At 39.2% G+C, this 19,750-nt stretch overlaps 2 protein-coding genes across 2 annotated transcripts; both read left to right on the forward strand.

The window, feature by feature from the left end:
• Positions 1 to 576: 576 nt before the first annotated feature.
• On the forward strand, positions 577 to 2,535 carry pvalb9 (parvalbumin 9). Its single transcript, XM_085360516.1, has 4 exons — positions 577 to 637; positions 1,129 to 1,261; positions 1,731 to 1,840; positions 2,510 to 2,535. Exons 1-4 carry the CDS (start codon positions 577 to 579, stop codon positions 2,533 to 2,535), a joined length of 330 nt encoding a protein of 109 aa, XP_085216642.1.
• A 1,269-nt stretch (positions 2,536 to 3,804) lies between these two features.
• On the forward strand, positions 3,805 to 18,391 carry ccz1 (CCZ1 vacuolar protein trafficking and biogenesis associated). The gene is made up of 17 exons (XM_085360517.1): positions 3,805 to 3,935; positions 5,419 to 5,494; positions 6,442 to 6,538; positions 6,631 to 6,728; positions 6,997 to 7,090; positions 7,234 to 7,314; positions 7,403 to 7,450; positions 9,741 to 9,824; positions 10,454 to 10,629; positions 11,215 to 11,296; positions 11,803 to 11,864; positions 14,183 to 14,294; positions 14,646 to 14,679; positions 14,846 to 14,963; positions 16,963 to 17,121; positions 17,647 to 17,774; positions 17,916 to 18,391. The coding sequence occupies exons 2-17, from the start codon at positions 5,481 to 5,483 to the stop codon at positions 17,969 to 17,971; spliced, it is 1,443 nt and encodes a 480-aa protein (XP_085216643.1). The 5' UTR covers positions 3,805 to 3,935; positions 5,419 to 5,480; the 3' UTR covers positions 17,972 to 18,391.
• The last annotated feature ends 1,359 nt before the right edge of the window (positions 18,392 to 19,750 follow it).

The following is a 19,750-nucleotide window of genomic DNA, read 5'->3' on the forward strand; positions in this document are numbered from 1 at the left end:
CATTTTTTATCTACGTTTATTTTTTGTTTAAAGACAGCAAGCTGTCTAGCGCTCAGGGGAGGGTGTTTTAACTTTTCCTAGTTCTCTTTTTTATTCGTTCTGAAATGGAAGTTTAAGTATCACAAATTTTACTCCTTCCCTCCCTCTGTTGATTTTTTTTCTTGTAAAGTCCCTAAGTGCCAATTATTTTTGCACAGAGCCAATTAAGCACTTCAAACAAGGCCAAAAAAAAAAAAAGCCCATTAACAAGCTCGCAGGGGAGATCCAATCAAAAAGCACAATTAACCTGGCATCAACGATAAGACAGAAAATATGTTTGGAGTTTTTTGATAAAATAGAGATTGTACATAAAACACATGAAGCCCACTCATCAAAAACTCATAACCTGAGGTCTTATGGGATGATGATATTAACCTAGATACCACTACAGATATTAAAAAAGGTAATCCAGTGTGATACAAAAGTGGGCTGAGAGGATATCAAACAGCCAAATGTAGGTTAAGATCATTAGAAAAAAGAAAAATACAGACCTATGTGTGTTTCTTTAAGACTTTTCTTCTATTTTGCAGGACCAACATGTCACTCACATCCATTCTTTCCGCTGACGACATCCAAAATGCCATTAAGGACTGTGAAGGTAGGATGTCAACTTATGCACACTGGACCACACAATAACTAAACATGATCAATTATGACGGTTGTATGACTTATATGCAAAATAAAATACATTAAATGCCGAATAAACGGTTGCTGTAGTCGAGTTCTTTGGTTTTGTTTTTGTTTTTGCAGAAAGGTGCATAATCTTCTCCACAGCTTTTCAATATTGTACAGTGTCCTCGCTACTAAAGTCGCACCCGCTTTAAATCGGAATTTATTTATTTATTTACTTTAAAAAGGGGGTTTTAATAATCTTCTCTGTTTTTTATATTTGTGGGGGCATGGCTGCTGGCTTTAAACGTTTAAAAAAAGAAAGAAAAAAAGGGGGGAGGGAAGAGGAAAATCCTTCCCTCCGTCGCTGCAGACACATGCCGTTTTAATCTCCACATCACCTCCCGGCCCGGTGAACCTCACGGGTCAGCTCTGTTTCTGTATTTGTTTCTCTTTTTTTCAACATTTGTATGCTTTCAGCTCCGGACACTTTCTGCTACAAGAAGTTCTTTAAGCTGTGCGGCCTGTCCTCAAAGACACCCAAGGAGGTCAAAGATGTGTTCCAGATCCTCGACGAGGACAACAGCGGCTACATCGAGCACTCTGAGCTCAAGTGCGTAAAAGGATACGGGGTGTCTGCTCTCCCAGAGGCGCTGAATCTTAGTCTTTTCTTTTCAATATGCACTTTTGTTCCTCTACCTGGATTTACTCCGTCAACTAACTGACCCAGTGCGGTGTGGCTTCATATTTAATGTGAATCTATCTCGTATTATTTCTCTGATAGAAAGAAAAAAAGAAAGAAGGAGGCTCGGTACATTAAATCACACAGTAGTACTCTATTACTGTGATGAATGTTAAGCTGTCTCGCAGTAATCCACTGTGAGTGGTGTTTTCATTTCATTTCTGTTACACAATTCATCCTTTTTTTGATAAGAGGTTTGACTTGTGCAGTCCAGTTTAGGAAGTGGTGTCTTTCTCCATGTTCTTATTATTTTCTGTTTTTAAAACATGCCGTATATTGTCATCCATAAATATCAGTCATGGATAAATATCATTGTGTTGCATTGTGTGTGTGCGTCTAGGTTTTTTCTGCAGCGGTTTATCCCCAGTGCACGGACACTGACTGACGCAGAAACCAAGAGCTTCATCTCAGCAGCTGATGATGACAGCGATGGCAAAATTGGAGTAGACGGTTGGTATCTGGTTTCTCACAAAAAAATCAGCATGTGGGCAGAAATGATCTTATTAGTTGGATTAAGACTCAGCTGGTGGAAATGAACCAACACAGGCTGTGCCAAAAGAGACGAACTGGGTGATATATGAGATTTAGTGTGTGTGTGTGTGTGTGTGTGTGTGTGTGTGTGTGTGTGTGTGTGTGTGTGTGTGTGTGTGTGTGTGTGGGAGGGGGGGGGGTGTCTTTCACAAAGAATCAGAAAACATCAGAAAACCTTAAATGCACTATACATCTATGAGGTGAGAGAAGGTATTGTTTTTCTATAATGTTGAAATCCTGGGAATGTTTCATTGGTGTATTTTCTGATCCCTATTTAACCATTATGCCATGTGTGAACCACACATGTTGATATTAAGGTCATCATCATGCTCGATCATTTGCCCCAGTTTTACCCATTATCCATTTGCAAACAAAAAAGTTGTCTTAGTTAATAGGATGAAGGATTTAGGCGATCCAAAATGGACCGCTTTAGTCTGTGTTTATTGTTTATTTACCAGCTCTTCCCTAATCCTGGAGGGAATTGACACAAGATTTAGATTTGCTTGTTTTCTTGATTTTTGTCACGTGGCACATGCAGAGCTATGATTAATTCTGAGTATTCCTTTATTTGTTTATTCTTTTCCCCAGAATTCCAATCCATGGTCCTATCCTGAGTTTTCAGATGAAAAAAGTTCAAGCATTCAGGTCCTTTGGTCACTTTCCCACATCTGGAGTCTTCTGATCCACTTCCAGGGATTAAATATGTTTTCTATTAATGTCTGTGTGCACAAATTGCTTTAAAAAAGGCCTTTTTATTTTATTTTAAAGGCATCACAACTTAATGTGTCTTTTCATTATATTGGTATGTGGTTTCTCGTCTGTAGCATTCCCCCCTGACAATGAATGTGGTAAATAAACATGTGGAAACACACACACTTGTGAACTGACTGTGTATATATTAAACGAACTCATATTATGGTGTTTAGTATGCTTTGATGATAAAGTTATACATAAAGCAGTGCTTAGCACTGGTGCATCATATCAAGACGTTTGTGGGTCTAAATTCCCCTGTCAAATGTCAGCCTTTGTTACAGAAAAGGCCTCTCCATGTGTTGCTCAAAGTCCAGAAGACATGCCTGTTAGATTATTTGGCTGTAGGTGTAGAAAAAAGGAAGATAAAGAAGCTTAAATTTATAGAATAAAATGGATATATGTAAATATTTGGACACAACTTGTAGTGTAAAGCACATTGTTGTCGGTAAGACCCGAAACACAACATATAAATGGCAGTCTAAATCAAAAACAAATACACACAAGATTACAGCTTTACTGGAGGTCAAAGGAGCTTGCAAAGAAAAGCATCTGGACTTCTTTAAGTTGCTTGAAGACGTTTCACCTCTCATCCGAGAAGCTTCTTCAGTTCATGAGAGGTGAAACGTCTTCAAGCAATCAAAATAAGTCCAGACGCTTTTCTTTGCAAGCTCCTTTGACTACGATGACCTGGATGACTGAGAACCTTCACAGACAGCTTTACTGGAGAATCAAAAGAAAAACAGTCTGGGTGCAGGCATGTTTTGGTGGCACTAATTCCTAAGTATCAACTGTACTATTCATCATTTATAACCTGAAATGTCCGTAATTAAGAAATGTATGTTTTAAAGATTTAATTTTATATAAAGATAAGATATAAAGGGTGCAAATTAAGAAAAAAAAACATTTTAAAACGAAAAAGACAAACTTTGTATCTTGCTATTATGTATTTAAAAATTCTAATTCTGTAATATTATTGCACAGCAGTATGCTTACTCAGCAAAACGTGTTGTGGTCAGTTAAACTGGAGCACCCCACAGATCATTTGAACCCCCTATTTGGAGAGTAGGAAACTTTGTTTGAAAGCGGTTTGACCCGAGCGACTGAGCTTGTAGCACCTCGTAACTAAAAGCAGGAAGTTAAGGATGTGAAGTAGAATGCAAGCGGCTTCGCTTCCCATTAACACCATTTACGCATTAGTTCTTTTAATTTTCACTGTCTGTATCAGCGAGTACATGGACGTGTTGTGTTTATCTTCTGTAAGGTGAGTGTTACTGTCACGGTTCACTGACGGTTCCTCCGACAGCCAACACAAGCCTACAGCTAGCAGAGCCAAGCTAACAAGCTAGCTGCTCTGAGTGACTCCGGCTGGTCGCTGACTGGATGTTTGTCAATAGTAGTACACAATCACATAAATTTCCTTATGTGTTTGTTTTGTAGTTTATTATAACACATATTGTATAAAAATATCCAAGTATTTCTCTCTGCCGGCTAAAGTACAGTAGTAGCATTTCATTTGCAGTACCGTATGTGTACGAGACAATAATGACAAAATGTAAAACGAGTAGAAAACAAACACACCCCTTAAATGTAGAGGTGTAAGCGTCTGAATTATATCACTTTTATCTCCAGTAAATGAAGTGAACTGCTAAAATTTTACCTTGCGTGACCTAGTGCCTCTAACTTTAACCAAAATGGTCAAAAACTGGTACACCGTTTTATTATTATACACAGCAACATGGCTGCTAACTTTTAAATGCAAATATCTAATAAGCAAATCGCATGGCAGCAGTTCAGTGCATTTAGACACGTAGACATGATCAAGACGACCTGCTGAAGTTCAAACTGAAAATTAGAATGGAAAAGAAAGATGATTTTAAGTGGCTTTGAACGCAGCATCGTTGTTGATGCCAGACAAGCTGTTCTGAGCATTTCAGAAACTGCTGATCCACCGTCTCTAGGGTTTCCAGGGAAAGCGAAAATATCCAGTGAGCATCCAATTTTGGAATTAAAATGACTTGTTGATGGCAGAGGGGAATGTTTCTAGGTGATAGAAAGGCAAACTTATACAAATAACCACTAGTTTACAACCAAGGTATGCAGAAGAGCATTTTTGAAGGCATGACACGCCAAAGCTTGAATTGGGGGCTACAGCAGCAGAAGACCACACCGGGTACCACTACTGTCAACTAAGAACAGGAAATTGAAGCTGCAGTTCACACATGCTCGCCTAAATTTTGATTTCTCCTGCATCATTCAGAGGGTAGGCTTAGATTTTGGTGTAAACAACATGCTTTGTATCAACAGTTCAGGTTGCTATTGATGGTGTAATGGTGGGTGGAATATTGTCTTGGCACTCTCTTTGCCCCTCGACCATTGCTTAAACACTACAGTCTACTGTAGCATTCTTGCTGACCATGTTCATTACTTTATGACAACAGTGTAGCCATCTTCTGATGGCTTCTTCCAGCAGGGTAACAGAAAATACTCTGTGGAGGCCATTTAAGTACAGTAAGCGCAATCTTTAGATCTCAGTGAAATAGAGAACTAATGGAGTGAGAGATTCCCACCATGTATGTGTAGGCAACAAGTCTGCAGCAACTGTGTGATGCTATCATGTCAGTATTGGCCAGAATTTCTTAGGAATGTTTCCAGCGCCTTTTAAAATGTGTACCTTACCAGTAGTGTATTATTACCAATGGATTTGTGTCACTATATAACTGGATGTTGTTGTCTTTGTTTTGTAGGAACACGGCATGCTAACCAAACGGCCACTGGAGCAAAGGAAAGGCAGACACAAGTTACACTAATGCTGATGATCAGGTAAGTTTAGGTGACTGAATATTTTGGTCTTCCCTTTTTCCATGCAGTATTTTGGCCCCTATGCAATGTTTTGGTCTCTGTGACCTTACCATTCCCATCCTAAATGATCATAGCCCCTCCACCCTTATTTATTTATTATATTATATTACTGCCCTTGTATACACCCCCACACTGCTTCTGTTTCAGTGTTTCTACATACACCGTGTATAGTCAGGGGTGCACATACGTGGTTCGCAGGTGCGCATTCGTTGTCAAAATAAAAGACGCGCACCAGATAAGAAGTTGCAATGCGCATTTGCGTACATATAAAAGCCACTGTTTTTGTCCGCTAGAGTGGGATTTTCACAGCATATTCTGCACTACATCTGTGTGCGTTCATCATTTGTTTGAAGCCAGTTCACCTCCTGCAACCACGTTTCCGAGTATACGCACTTCTTTTGCGGTTCGGACTCTTTCTGGCATTTCTTTGGAGGTGGAGGACCACCAAAGTAATTGCTTAAAGGAGCTTGCTTCTTCGACATCTTCAAGAGTTCTAGTCAAAGGTCTGTCCTCCTCCAGAAAATCTTATGTACGCAAACTGGCGTTTCAACTTCTTATCTGATGCACATCTTTTATTTTGTTAGCGAATGTGCACCTGCAGACCACTTATGTGCACCCCCATATTTAGTTTAATCACACACACACACACACACACACACACACACACACACACACACACACACATATGTATGTGTATTTATATATATATATATATGAAAATATGAAATATACTGCTTTTTCTTCTTTGTATATTATTTTCTTTACTTTTGCACCTTTGTGGTCTTGCTACCCAATTTCGCTGTGCAAAAAAGTGCACAATGACAATAAAAGGTCCAAGTCTAAGTATTACATAAGAGCAACTTGGATGGAGTCTAGAGGTATGTCACCTTTCTCTTTGTGTGCCACAGCCCCAAAATGGCCTCAGGAATGCAAGAGAAACAGTACACACCATCTTTACTCAGTTTTTTCATTTACAACCCCACGTTTGGACCTCGAGAAGGAGAGGTGAGTGAGACTCCCTGATAAAGAGTTCTTATGCAAACCTTTTTAGCCTTTAGATGAAAAAAGCATGCCTAATGCAAATATTTTTGTTTTAGGAAGAGAAAAAGATTCTGTTTTACCACCCCAGTGATGTTGAGAAGAACGAGAAGATCCGAAATGTCGGCCTTTGTGAGGCCATTGTGCAATTCACCAGGTATCAGTATTATGGTGTATATATTACTGCAGCAGCATCATGGCTGTATTTGCAGTCTATTTATTTGTACTTTGAGCATAAATTTAAGCGTTTGTAGCTGTGATGAAGCAAAAGGAAGCCTGAAGCACAATAGAAAAGGGAAATGTTGCAATAAGTGGTCAGATGCACACTGATAAATATCTAGTGTAAATACAGACAGAAATTTAAGAGCCGTGCGTGTTGTTTGGGTGTGTCGCCCTTCTTCACTGTCACATCCCCTTTGTTCCAGGACGTTCTGTCCAACAAAACCAGCTAAATCCCTGCACACACAGAAGAACCGGCAGTTTTTCTTTGAGCCCGAGGAAAATTTCTGGATGGTCATGGTATCTTGCAAGCTTATGTGTACATCACCTTCCCAGTATTTAGTCTTTGTCCAGAGTTTGTCTCCTTCATTTTAAATATCATTCTGCTCTTAACTCTTTAATGCTCCTTTGTGCTGTTTTATTAAAAAAAAATCCATCCTCAGGTGGTTCGAAATCCAATGATTGAGAAACCAAACAAAGATGGCAAACCACCTACAGCAGAATATCAGGAAGAGGAAATGCTTGTGAGTACTGAAAAGTATTCGTGTATGTCTTCATTGTTTATCTCTGAGTATTGCCAGTTGTACTTAGCTTCCCTCTTGCCTTTTGTAGGATACTGTTTATGGTGCAGTGGTAAGGCAGTGCTACAGCATGTATAAGGTGAGTTTGAGTGCGGTTTTAGAATTTGCCATACTTTTTAACATTTACAACACAAAAATCACTTAAACCACCAGTGTGATAAGTTGTTATTTAGCAACACAGACCCAAACCATGACACAGCCACCATCATGTTTTACAGATGAGGAAAAGGTTTTTATACTGGAATGCACTTTTTTTTAATGCATTCCATTTTAAGTCTCTTCTTTTTCTCTTCTTCAGAACAAAATGTTTATCATTCACATCAAAACGTCCTTTTTAAAATTATTTAGTCATTAAACATTCTCGCTTGTCAGCATGACTTTGAACAGAGTGCAGATGAGCTGTGGTGATGTTTTCAAGTTCAAGTTCAAGGTTCTTTATTTGTCACATGCATAGTTATACAAGTATAACACACAGTGAAATGTAGCCTGACACGCTCCTCGACATGTGCAAAAATTGGGGGGGGGGGGGGGGGGTGTAGAGGAAGAACATTATATATATATATATATATATATATATATATATACACAGACATATATATATATACAGACATATAGTATATACACTGGGTGAATGTGCAGTAGTAGCAGCAAGCAGGTGAATTCTGTACATTAATATGAATAGACATCTGACTATTTTACAGGATAGACAATATAAACATATTTAAAATTAAAGGAATTGAAATGTACATTGTGCCTTGGTTTAGAGTGTCTGGAAGAGAGTCCTGTCTCAGGGCGGGTGTGTGTGTTTAGGGCACGGATGGCTTGGGGATAGAAGCTCCTCTTGAGTCTCTCTGTCCTTGCCCGGAAGATGCGGAACCTTCTACCAGATTGCAGAAGTTGGAACAGTTTGTTGCCAGGATGGGACGGGTCCTTCAGTATCTGCGCTGCTCTAGTCCGGCATCTCCTGGTGTAGGTGTCCTGAAGCGGGGGGAGAGCAATCCTGCAGCAGCGTTCTGCTGTACGGATCACTCTCTGGAGAGCTTTTTGGTCCTTCACACAGCTGTTCCCAAACCACGATGTCATGTTCTGTGTGAGGATGCTCTCCACAGCGCCTGTATAGAAAATCCTGAGGATCTTTGGAGAGACCCTGAACTTCCTCAGTTGTCGTAGGTGATACAGGCGCTGCCTAGCCTTTTTGGTCTGGACCTGAATGTGGGCAGCCCATGTCAGGTCTGAGGAGATGTGGACACCAAGTTTTGACACAAACATCGTTGCTGTTCATTGTTCTTCTGCCGATGAGCTACTTAGCAAATTTGAAAGCGTCCTAGAGTGTGTGCTAGCTTACCATCTTCATAATGGTGATTCGTAAATAGTAAAATAGTTGTTATATATCACTGATCTATTCTTATCTTTCTCAAAGCGCTTTATACAACGTGGCTCATTCACACACATTCATACTCTGAGCAACGCATTGTGGAGCACGACTTGGGGTTCGGTATCTATCTGTAGTCAAATGACTACTCTATTAAATCTTAAAATAATTTAAATAAATATGTAATTAATGTTAAATTACTAATGCTAGAGGTTCACAAACATTTCCCCTCACAAATACACATTTCACGGCTCTTGAAATGACATGAAATAGTACAATATATATTTGTTTGACTTGTTAAGAAATATAGAAAATGTCAAAGGGTTCCTGCTGCTGTGTGTAGTGATACATTTATCTTCTGGATGAAGAAATCTTTGACTTAAAGTTTAGTAAAGTAATTAAAATAAATGTCATTGCTTTTATCACATTTGTGTTAAAATTGTATTTTACTGCATTGGAGGCTTATTCTAATAAAAAGACCTTATTCGCTCAAAGCCATGTAATGACACCCTAGAGTAGTGTTTCTCAACTCTGCACCCCCAGAGGTACTCTGAAGTGTTGCAGGGGATTTTTTTTTTTTGTTCATTTATTAGATGTGTTCTTAATTCCCGAAATTATTCCTGAAATAAATAGTATTTTAAGTTCCTATTATTACTATTTTAAGGTTAATCTATAAGAGAAAAATGACAGACAAAATGTAAAAGTTGCAATCAGCTGAAAACACAGGAAGAAATTAAAAAGAAGGCAACATGGAGTCAGTAAAATACTGTTGTTTCATTTAAATTTAGTGCTGGTCTTTTCCGGTTGTAACACTTCTCATGAAGTCAGGTCTGTGCATTATGTTGAGGGAATTTTGCTTGAAATACGTAATGAAAGGATTACATTACTGGGGGGAATGTTGAATCATTGCTCTTGAGTGTCACACATTACTAATTTATACCTGTATGATGCCAAAATAAGTCATGTTTTAACAATGCTCATTTTCCTCATGCTGTAGCTCTTCAATGGCACCTTTTCCAGAGCAATGCAAGCTGGCGGAGTGGAGCTGCTCATGCAGAAACTTGAGAAATTCTTCTACAGGGTAATAAATACTCACAAGCCATAACATTTTTGTTGCTAGGCGGATATGTTTTGAGTTCAGATCATGCATGCATGTATATTGACCTTGCTTTGACAGGATGATTCCCTTAGAATGCCGGCATGTGTGTTTTTAACAGAACTCATTCGAGCCTGACTGTCCTTGTTATCACAAGGGTTTCCCTCACTGATGACAGTTGTCATAGGGACACTGTTTATTTGTGAATGCTCCCGTTACTCTTGGAAAGCTGTAAGATGTTTGCAGTCATGGTTGACGTCTTGATCGTTGTCTTGCCCCCATTATTTGTCTTCACGTCACACTTCTGTCAACTAGCCGGAACATTGCTTTTAAGGAGCTGCTTTAAAAATTAATTTCTAATTAGGGAATACCCTTCATCCATTAACACGGGCTTCCCTGTCCACCATGAAATCTAAAGACGGGGAGAAAGAGAGAGGCTGTGGTGTGCTTGTCAGAGGTTGAATGTCAATGCGGTACAAGTCAAAGAGTTTCTTATATCCTCTTTTCTGTATTGAACTGTAAGCAAGCACTTGTGGGCAGGTAAACTAAACCCTTTCTTTTTTGCGTCTCCTGTGTCTGTGTGTGTCCGTGTGTTATCACGCTGGGGTTTCCAGTATCTGCAGACTCTCCACTTGCAGTCCTGCGACCTGCTCGATGTATTCGGAGGCATCAGCTTCTTCCCATTGGACAAGATGACCTACCTGAAGATCCAGTCTTTTGTCAACAGAGTGGAGGAGAGCCTCAGTCTGATCAAATACACAGCCTTCCTGTATAATGACCAACTTATCTGGTATACAACACTTGTTGATGCTGTGCTTTAAACTGTATGTTTGTCCATCAAACCCACCATCTGTCAAATTTGACTGAGCCATCCGGTGTATTAAGGTAAAATCCTGTGCTGGCATCAGCACACGAATAATGGCATGCTGGGTAAACAGTGGTGGTTCTAAACACAGCAGTTAATCCTCTTTGTGGTTTATGCGCTCCCTGACATGTCACTTGTTTTTAATTGTGCTGTCGGCCACCGGCTCTGTGTGTAAGCACAGGGGGAATTACATGATCGCTAATGAAATTACTGGAGAGCAGCATAATCGTTCACTGTGAACTGAAGATGGACAAACAGGAAGGAATATTTAATTACTGTGCAAATTAAGCATCTGCATCTGCTGCACAGCACTCATTGAATCCCATTTATAGCCACTGCTGAACAGCAAATAGTAAGGCATTTTCTCTTAATATCTATCCAGTGATCCATAACACATTTGACAGCACACCTGATAAAAATGAATCCATGCATTTAGTTTTTTTTTTTTTTTCATTAGTGCAATGTGACGTTTACAAGGTGTCATTTTTGGCATCGTGGTCGTGTTTACAGGAGCGGGCTGGAACAAGATGACATGAGGATCCTGTACAAATATCTGACCACCTCGCTTTTCCCCAGACACTCAGAACCAGAGGTAGGTGGAGTGAAAAAAGTGGACTTCTGCAGAACTCCAGCCCACTAGATTATTTTAAGGGCAAATCGAGGAATGGTCAAAGGAGGTGTCATGACTGTAGAGAAGAGGACCACTGCTTCACGATATTGCATAGTGTATATCATATGACAACATGGCTAACTTGTCTTGATAAATCTGTACAGCTAATGCTAAGCTTTTTATATAATTTGTAAAACAGGTCTGTGTCCATGGTTTTGTTAGTTTCCATAGAAGGATCCACCGTCATTAAAACATACAAAGCTACTGTAGCATTTAGAGCAGTGTGGCTCACTGGGATCATTTGCACAAACGTTGACCCCATTATCTGAAACTTTGGCTGTGTTTAATATAAATATCTGACACTTTAGTAATATAATGATTATTTTCTGACAGAAAATATGACCTAAAATAAGGAAAGCATAATAGATCTACTTAAATAATTGGCTAAACAATCCATAATTTTACTCTCTTGTATTTGCTTGTTTCAGTTGGCTGGCAGGGACTCCCCAATGAGACCAGAAGTTGCTGGAAATTTGTTGCACTATGGGAGGTAAGTCTATGATCCCTGCGCCCATCTCTTTTAATCCAACCCCCTGCAGTGGTGCGGTTACTAGAGTAATGTCATTCGTGGGCCAAGGCATCCCAGATACGTCAAAAGGCATGTTCTGGATGCACATATGAATGATAAGATACAGATGCATGTGTGTGTGACACCATGTGTGATTTCGACCCACTGACAAGCAAATTAGATAACGAGGTAACTCCCTTGGCTAACACACCGTACTGTTAGCCAAGGGGTGGAGTATCACTCCAGCCTCGAGAGGTTTCAACTTTCTATTTGGTTTCCGTGTCCATGTGTAACAGGAGAAAGTTTGCTCAGGTGTTGCCTCCCTGTCTGCATGCTGCTTAAATAACTTGTGTCTCACGATGATGTAAAGTTGCTACAGTGGTCCGAGTGTGACTCTTGCTGAAATTACACGGGACAGACGACACAGCATTTCTTGAAAAATGCTGAGAAATGTTTTTTAAATCAAGACAAGGTATTGCAGTAATGGAAGTTGCATAGGATTGCAGAGTCTGTTGGACAACACTACACAATAGACGTGCATTTAATTGGAAACATTAAATTGTTACACATAATTTTCAATTCAATTCAATAAAACTTTATTGATCCTGAAGGTTGACCCCGAAGGAAATTGGGTTAAGGCTGCCGACCTTTGCCAGCGCTGACTTACCCTTCTGACCATACATGCATTACACAAACATCACATGGGGAAGACAGGTCAGAGAGGTATAACAATGGAAAATGCACCACATAAGGAAAGATAAGGAGAAAAAAATAACTCCTCCCAGACTGAGCTCCAACAGGGAGACCAGTTTGAGAACAGAAAAAAACACCTCTGCACATGAAAAAACTCTAAATACACCAAAGAAACACATGACAAGCAACAGGGGTGGGTAAAGGGTGAGAGACAGCCGATTTAGACAGTGCATCCGGGCCTGCGTGCGCTGGTCTCCTTGATCCACCGTCAGCATCGGAAGGGAATAAGCGTCGAAGGCGTTTGGAAAGGGAGGGGGGATGAGTGTGTGCATATCAGTGTATATGTATGTGTGTGCGTGTCCAGAGTTCAGCTGAGACAGTGTCCTTTGCCCTGCTAGGCTAAGTAAACAGTCTTCCAGCCAACCCAGGTGGCCTTGGAATGGGAAGGAACAGACTAAACACAGTCGTTATCAGGGTGTTTTTTGTTCGGCTCCAGCCTTGCGACCGCAGCTGGCGCCGAGAGGGTATCCGCATGAAGTGATGGTGCTTTTTACTTTAGTGCGAACAACTCATATGAATTTCAAAGCTGTTCTAACAGTCCAACACTGGTCTCTCAATCTCCCGTTGGAGAGCCGTGAGCTTTCTATGATGTTATCCAAACTTACGTTCTGTGATGTTGTCGTTTTTTTTGCTCAAAGAGCAGGTTCTGAGAACTCACGACCGCAGTTTAAGTGGTTTCTCTAAATTCCTGTGTAACTATATAACAGTGAATTCGTTGTTCTGTTGTGAACAAAAGAGGCATAAACGGTTTTTGCTCCTGAGAACATTAAGCTCATATTTGTGTGGTAAATTCCTGATTAGATTTGGTGCCATCCATTATTGGCTTTAGGCTAATATGCTACTTTACTACAACTGTTGATTATTACGGAGAAACGTGCACTGTGATGATTCATAACACATCAGTCAAAACAAATAAATACTTCGTCTTCCGGAGATTACAAATACATCTACGCAATTTCAGGGCCATCCATCCAACAGATGTTGAGATAGTAGATAGATTCATAGAAATCTAATGTGATTAGAAATAATACCTTAACTGCTTCTCAGAGGATGAGCTTTTCCTGTTTTGGAAACCTCATGTGCTCCCAGCATCACGCATATCTTAATATTTTCATTCCCATCATTCTTCAGGTTCATTTCTTAACTCTTTCCCCCATAAAGATGACATTTGATGACCTCCCCTGTACCCTTAATGACGAGTTTATATCAGTATATTTTAATAAAGATGTGGTTTGATAACCATTAAAATAGTTTCCAGGTTTTTCTAAGGGAAGCTGCATTGGCAGAGACCACCCTCTCACATCCAGTCATGTTGTTCTATAAACAGGCCTGAAATATGATAGAAACCGTTCAGCTCAGGGTTACTCCTGGTTTCAAGGGGTAAAGAGTCAATAGCATCGTGTGCTTTTGTTTTTTGGTGTGTTTTGGGCACCAATTGAGCTTTCTGATTTTCAGTCATTTGGTTTTGAGTAATTAGATCATCTGTTTTGATTTTGATACCTGGTCTGTGAATATGAACCCAGGCACACTGCGTCTGTCTTTTTCAGGTTTTTGACAGGACCTACAAATCTGAAAGATCCGGAGGCCAAATTCCGATTTCCAAAAATATTCGTCTCTGCAGAGGACGGCTACGAGGAGCTGCATCTGATTGTTTACAAGGTACAGTAGGTTAAATGCAACACTCTGGCATGACAGGCTTGTTTCATTTCTCTTGATTTATTTAGTTTTGATTCTTTTTTTTTTTTTCTAATGCATTAAAAATGAGTGGGCAGTTGTTATTCATTTTTAGGAGGATTCTTGTAATCTGTGACTGGGGGGGATTTAACCTTTTTTTCTGTTTATGAATAGTAGATTTGGGATAAAATATATTCCACTGCTCTGTCAAACGATGTGGACTTCAGGGATTAGTGCGCGGAATTTTAAAATGATGAAGTATATCCCGCACATTAGTGTGATTCCTGGCCTGTGTGACCTTGATTTTAACCTGCAGTGATCTGCTTTGATCTCCAGGCAATGAGCGCAGCAGCTTGTTTTATGATCAGTGGTAAGTGTGTGTGCCCTCCCGGTTTAATGATGAAAGTTCACTTTCATTTTGCTTTTTTCAGTTCGGCATTTTGATGTTTTTGCTGCTCTTATAAAACGTAATTATTACATTTTCCTCACCTTATGTCCAGTAACAGCTGACAGTTCACTCGTCTGTTTCCTAATAGCCTCTGTGGAGCTGACGAGGGAGTTCTGTGAGCAGTTGGACAGCTTGGTGGGCCCTCAGCTTACTTTGCTGGCTTCTGATATTTGTGAACAGTTCACAATCAACCGCAGGATATCAGGGTTTGTTGCAATTTCTCCTCTTTCCTAGCTTTTAGCTTGGCATGTTCCTGATCTAATCTCTATGTGGTGCTGCTACGCTTACCTCAGCTTCATTTTACAGAGAATACAGGGCATAATGATGCACCTCTGGGCAAATTACAAATATTGTTGATATAAAAAGTGATACGGACAAAATGCCATACCTACAGCAGATATTTATTCATTTTATTTTAAAATTATACATAAAGATTGCAACACAAAACCAGGGTTTAGAAACTAGACATACATCTTATTGTTTGTAGCTCAAGAGTTTAATATTATATGTTTACGACATTGAAGGACTATTTGTGTGCTTACAGTATTGTGCAAAAATCTTGAGCCACCCCTTATTTATTTATTATATTTTGCTTCCAAGCAGCCAGACTTTCTTGTAATATTATAACATATAAAACTGCATCTTTAGATACTTTGTTACTAGCAGCCTGCCACAAAAACACATCAACGTTTTCCCAATTCCTTAGTTAAATCTTCAAAAATGGCAAAGAGAACACAGTTTGAAATGCATGAAATTGTATTTTTGCACCAAGTAGTTTGATTTTGTGCAGTGTTATGAAGAAATGTGGAGAAACTTTACAAGTGGATGTCAAGAAGTCATTTTTAAAGAACTGGAGTGAAAATCAGTGGCGACTAACTAGAGTGATGAATCCACATTTGAAATGTTTGGTTCAACTTTTCATCAGTATGTACTGAGGAGTCAGGTGAACAGTATAACCCTGAGTGTCTGCTTGGTGGAGGCTTTATCATGGTTTGGGCTTCATTGCAGCCAGTGGGGATCTTGCCAAAATTGATGGAATCCAGAAAAGTACCAGCAGGTTTGGTCCACCATAAAATACCATCTAGAAAGTATTTGATTGGCTCCAGTGTCATTTTTCAGCAATGATAGTGATCCCAGACCCAAGGCCAAAGCATACCTGGGTAGAAAAACACGAGACTTTTGCACATTACTGTATTCAAAATAAATCAAATAGTTTTTTTCTACTTGTGCCTTTGTACAGTATCAGGAAGACTGGGAGGATATTTAAAGGCAATCTGAACTCCAAAATTAGAAAATGAGGCTAGAAAAGAGCGGTCTCAGGTCTCTTTTCAGAATAACGTACCTTAATGTCATTTGTGCGTCATATTTGTAAGTATCGATGACATTCATGTTTCTGTCAGTCAGTCTGCTATAACTAGAAAGCTGATTGATTTGTGTGCTTGGTGATTACACTTCCCACTTTGCTTGTCATTGGCCTGTAGCATTAGCTCTGCCTGGCTGGCAGTGATAGATGAGACTCTTACTATCACTGGGTAGCATCATGTCACTACTTAGGGGTAACTCAAGCAGTACAGCTTTAAGGACTGGCATCCTGGTCAACGCTCCTTTAATTCCAGCAGTTAGCTTCAGACACGGCCCGGCAGGTAATCCAAACCTGACCGAGGCAGTTTGATGGGCTCCTTTTTAATCACCCTAGTGAAGAATCCACTCAATAAATAATGCCACTGCAAATTTATCAGCTAGCTTTCAGGTCTGTGTCCTGGTTTGGCCTCGTCCAATGGTAAATAATTACACACATCATGTATAAAAATCACCTATTTGAATACATTCACACACATGTCCATAGATGCAGTTTAGGCACTTTTGTTAAGTAAACTCCAGCTCATTAACTTGGCACAGCGTGGGTAACCAATGAAGCAGGGATAAGTAAAATGATACCTTGGTTTAAGGCTTCATTTGGTAACAGTATGATTTTAGAGACTGGCCCAGCCTCTTTAACTTTGTTTGTCTCTTACTCTAACCGATCTTACTGGATATCAAGGTAACACACATTTCATGCAGATTTTGAAAAGCTGTGCTGGCACCTTAAAGTCATAAATCCCAGGTTCTCTAAACTATCAGGTATAAAGGATAATTTGTAATACTAACATTTTATCGGCACTTTTTATAAGTTGCTTAACTTTTGCTTACTTTTGTTACTTTCAGGCCAGAAAAGGAGCCCCAGTTTAAGTTCATTTACTTCAACCACATGAACCTGGCAGAGAAGAGCACTATCCACATGAGGAAGACCGCCAGTGTTTGCCTCACCTCTGTCCATCCTGACCTCATGAAGATCCTGGGAGATATCAATTGTGACTTTGCCAGGTAAAATCAGAGGACACTTTAGTGAAACTTAAGCTATATTTACTAAGTGCCATCAGGCATTTCTTCGAGAGTTCTCTAATGACAGTTCACAGATAAGATAGGTGGTACTGCTGGTGTTCCTAATGGTGACCAGAGAGGATAAAGAATTGATTAGTTTTGGTTTATATAAAAATAAATAATAATAATAATAAGAGTGATCACAGCAGCATTAGACCATCTTTAGTTGTGTATTTTAGAATCAAACAAAGAAGATGTGTACAAGTACAAACTCATTTTCCCAGCGTTTCAGCACAGCCGTGTAATTTTCAGTTTTATTACGACACTCCTGGGATCTTTGCATATCCACATTCTTTCCGTCTTCGAAGCAACTTATTACACTGCAATCCTGCAGTGTAATAAGTTGGGGGGTTTTGAGTAGGTTAAAATGTTCTCTGGTACATTACATGATCTCTCAAGCAACAAAGAGCCCACTGTGAATGTGGTGAACACCTTCGTTTGAAACATGTAGTTCTTTCCGTCTTTCAGGGTTGACGAAGATGAGGAAATCATCGTAAAAGCTATGACAGACTACTGGGTAGTCGGCAAAAAGTCAGACCAGAGAGAACTGTACGTGATCCTGAATCAGAAGAACGCCAATCTGATCGAAGTAAACGGTACGTCTCCCCTATTTGGCATAAAGCAAATGTATGTCATTCTTACCAAAAGTACACCATCTGTCCCAGTAATCTCCTCTTCTCCTTACGTTGACCCTTGTCTTTTTTTTTTCCCTTTTTCTTTTTTTTTTTTTACTATAGAGGAAGTTAAGCGGCTTTGTGCGACTCAGTTCAACAACATATTTTTCTTGGATTAATGGTGAAGACACTAAAAACTGTTGCAGGGTATCTTGACAGCATCAGCGTAATGCAATAATTGCATCGTGAAATTAACAATAACAATGAAAAGATTCCTCACATCGATTTGGTTTTTTTATTTAACCTTGAAAAATTGTAATTTTTCTTCTGTAATTAAGTGTAAAAAAAAGAGAAAAAAATCCAGGTTTTGACTGTATGTGTAATTTTCTTTCTTTCATTTTCTTTGTACATACTTGAGCGATTTGAAACAATTTTCTTTCGCATTAAAATGTGTTCATACACTTTTATAATGAACATATGACACTTTTTCAAATATATTTAAAAACTGACATGCTCATACTCCGGCTTTATTTGATGATTCCGATGCCATGTCAAAAGATTTGTGGTTTGTAAACAACTGCCCTAACTTCAAATAAATTAAGAACCAATTTTCTGCAGTGTACTGAATATTTTAAGTCTCTTTGGCTTTAGACACAAAAGCGAGTAAAGGTTTTGGAAACTCCACAACATCATTCTGATCATGAGTCACTGAAGTCAGGAAAACTCATTAAAATGTAAAGAATAATAAGGTGTGGGTCACCTCTTTGATAACTGTTCAGTGCAAATTAATTGAAGGTAAGTGAGTAGATGGTAGCATTACTTAGGTTTTTGTGGCCTGTTTTCTTTGTTTTGCTTTGTTGTTTTGTTTTTTTTACATTTTATAACAAAGACATCTGTTCAAAATAATTAATTCCAGTTACTTTAAAAATAAAAAGGATGAGGATGGGCTAGAATAACACAAATATTAACTTGTGATGAACTCCTGGAGCACTTGAAACATGCCAGAGATCATAGAAATCTACTGTTCCGTGGTTCTTGGTAAATAACAGAGAGCACTGAATTCTTGGCACCTATGACATATTAAGCTTCTAATATCTTTTTTTGGTGCTTTTGCAGGAAATGTAGTTAGCAAAATCTTACAAAAAATTTCATGAATTAGGCTTGAACAGCTTTTTCTTTTGGTTTTGTCTGAACTACATCCTAACTTGTACTTCGTCCTTTGTCCTGCAGGGGAAAAGGACAGAAAATGTGATGACATATTATCTCTTAAAAACACAGTTGTGAGTTTTGTTGACAGAGAGGTTAGAAATGTAATATTTAGTCAGGTTTTTTTAATGACCTTTAAAACACAAGTGTTGTTACTATTTTAGGACTTAAATCCACCATAAAACAAAAATGATCATGACTCAAAAATGTATTTGTGTTGATGTTACTTCATTTGGTTGTTGAACTACACTACACAGAGTTTCATGTGGAGAGAAAAAAAGGTGTGTACATTTATATATGCTGTTGGAAATTTTCTCACCTGTTTATGCTCTCCTTGTTTGAGTTATGACTTTGTCGCTGGTCTCAGAGTCAATTCTGGTCTAACAGGCAAGTTACACAAGAGTGATGTGGACACTGAAGTCTGCATAAGGTACACAAAGGAGTAAATGGAGTGTGTATAGCACTTGGTGCAGTGGCCCCCTGCCCCCAAGCTAGGCAACTGGCTCCAGCAGATCCTAGGAACAACATCAAGATCTCTGTCCAGAAGAGTGCAGTCCTAGAAACAGCTACTGCGCAGGACCCTGAAGCTCCCAGGTCCCAAGCTTGAAGGATAAAAATCACCTGCAGGGGGAAGAGGAGGGGAAAAAAACAGAGATATTATAATTTATTTGGCTTCAAAATATCACTTTTTAAATCTTCTGTCTAATTGAGAAATGTATTAAACTTATTTATGATGAACACTTTTATTTGCA

Source organism: Diplotaxodon limnothrissa, linkage group LG8, assembly GCF_057381915.1.
Source record: "Diplotaxodon limnothrissa isolate DT_005_m linkage group LG8, D_limnothrissa_male_GT1.1, whole genome shotgun sequence".
In the NCBI taxonomy this organism is placed as follows: domain Eukaryota; kingdom Metazoa; phylum Chordata; class Actinopteri; order Cichliformes; family Cichlidae; genus Diplotaxodon; species Diplotaxodon limnothrissa.

What these genes read in the sequence shown, in the direction of transcription:
- pvalb9 (XM_085360516.1), top strand. Translation starts at nt 577, where the DNA reads ATGTCACTCACATCCATTCTTTCCGCTGACGACATCCAAAATGCCATT. An exon ending in TGCCATTAAGGACTGTGAAG is followed by an intron (nt 638 to 1,128) that starts GTAGGATGTCAA and finishes GTATGCTTTCAG; the next exon opens with CTCCGGACACTTTCTGCTAC. An exon ending in TGGCAAAATTGGAGTAGACG is followed by an intron (nt 1,841 to 2,509) that starts GTTGGTATCTGG and finishes TCTTTTCCCCAG; the next exon opens with AATTCCAATCCATGGTCCTA.
- ccz1 (XM_085360517.1), top strand. An exon ending in AGTGCTACAGCATGTATAAG is followed by an intron (nt 7,451 to 9,740) that starts GTGAGTTTGAGT and finishes CTCATGCTGTAG; the next exon opens with CTCTTCAATGGCACCTTTTC. An exon ending in CCAGACACTCAGAACCAGAG is followed by an intron (nt 11,297 to 11,802) that starts GTAGGTGGAGTG and finishes TGCTTGTTTCAG; the next exon opens with TTGGCTGGCAGGGACTCCCC.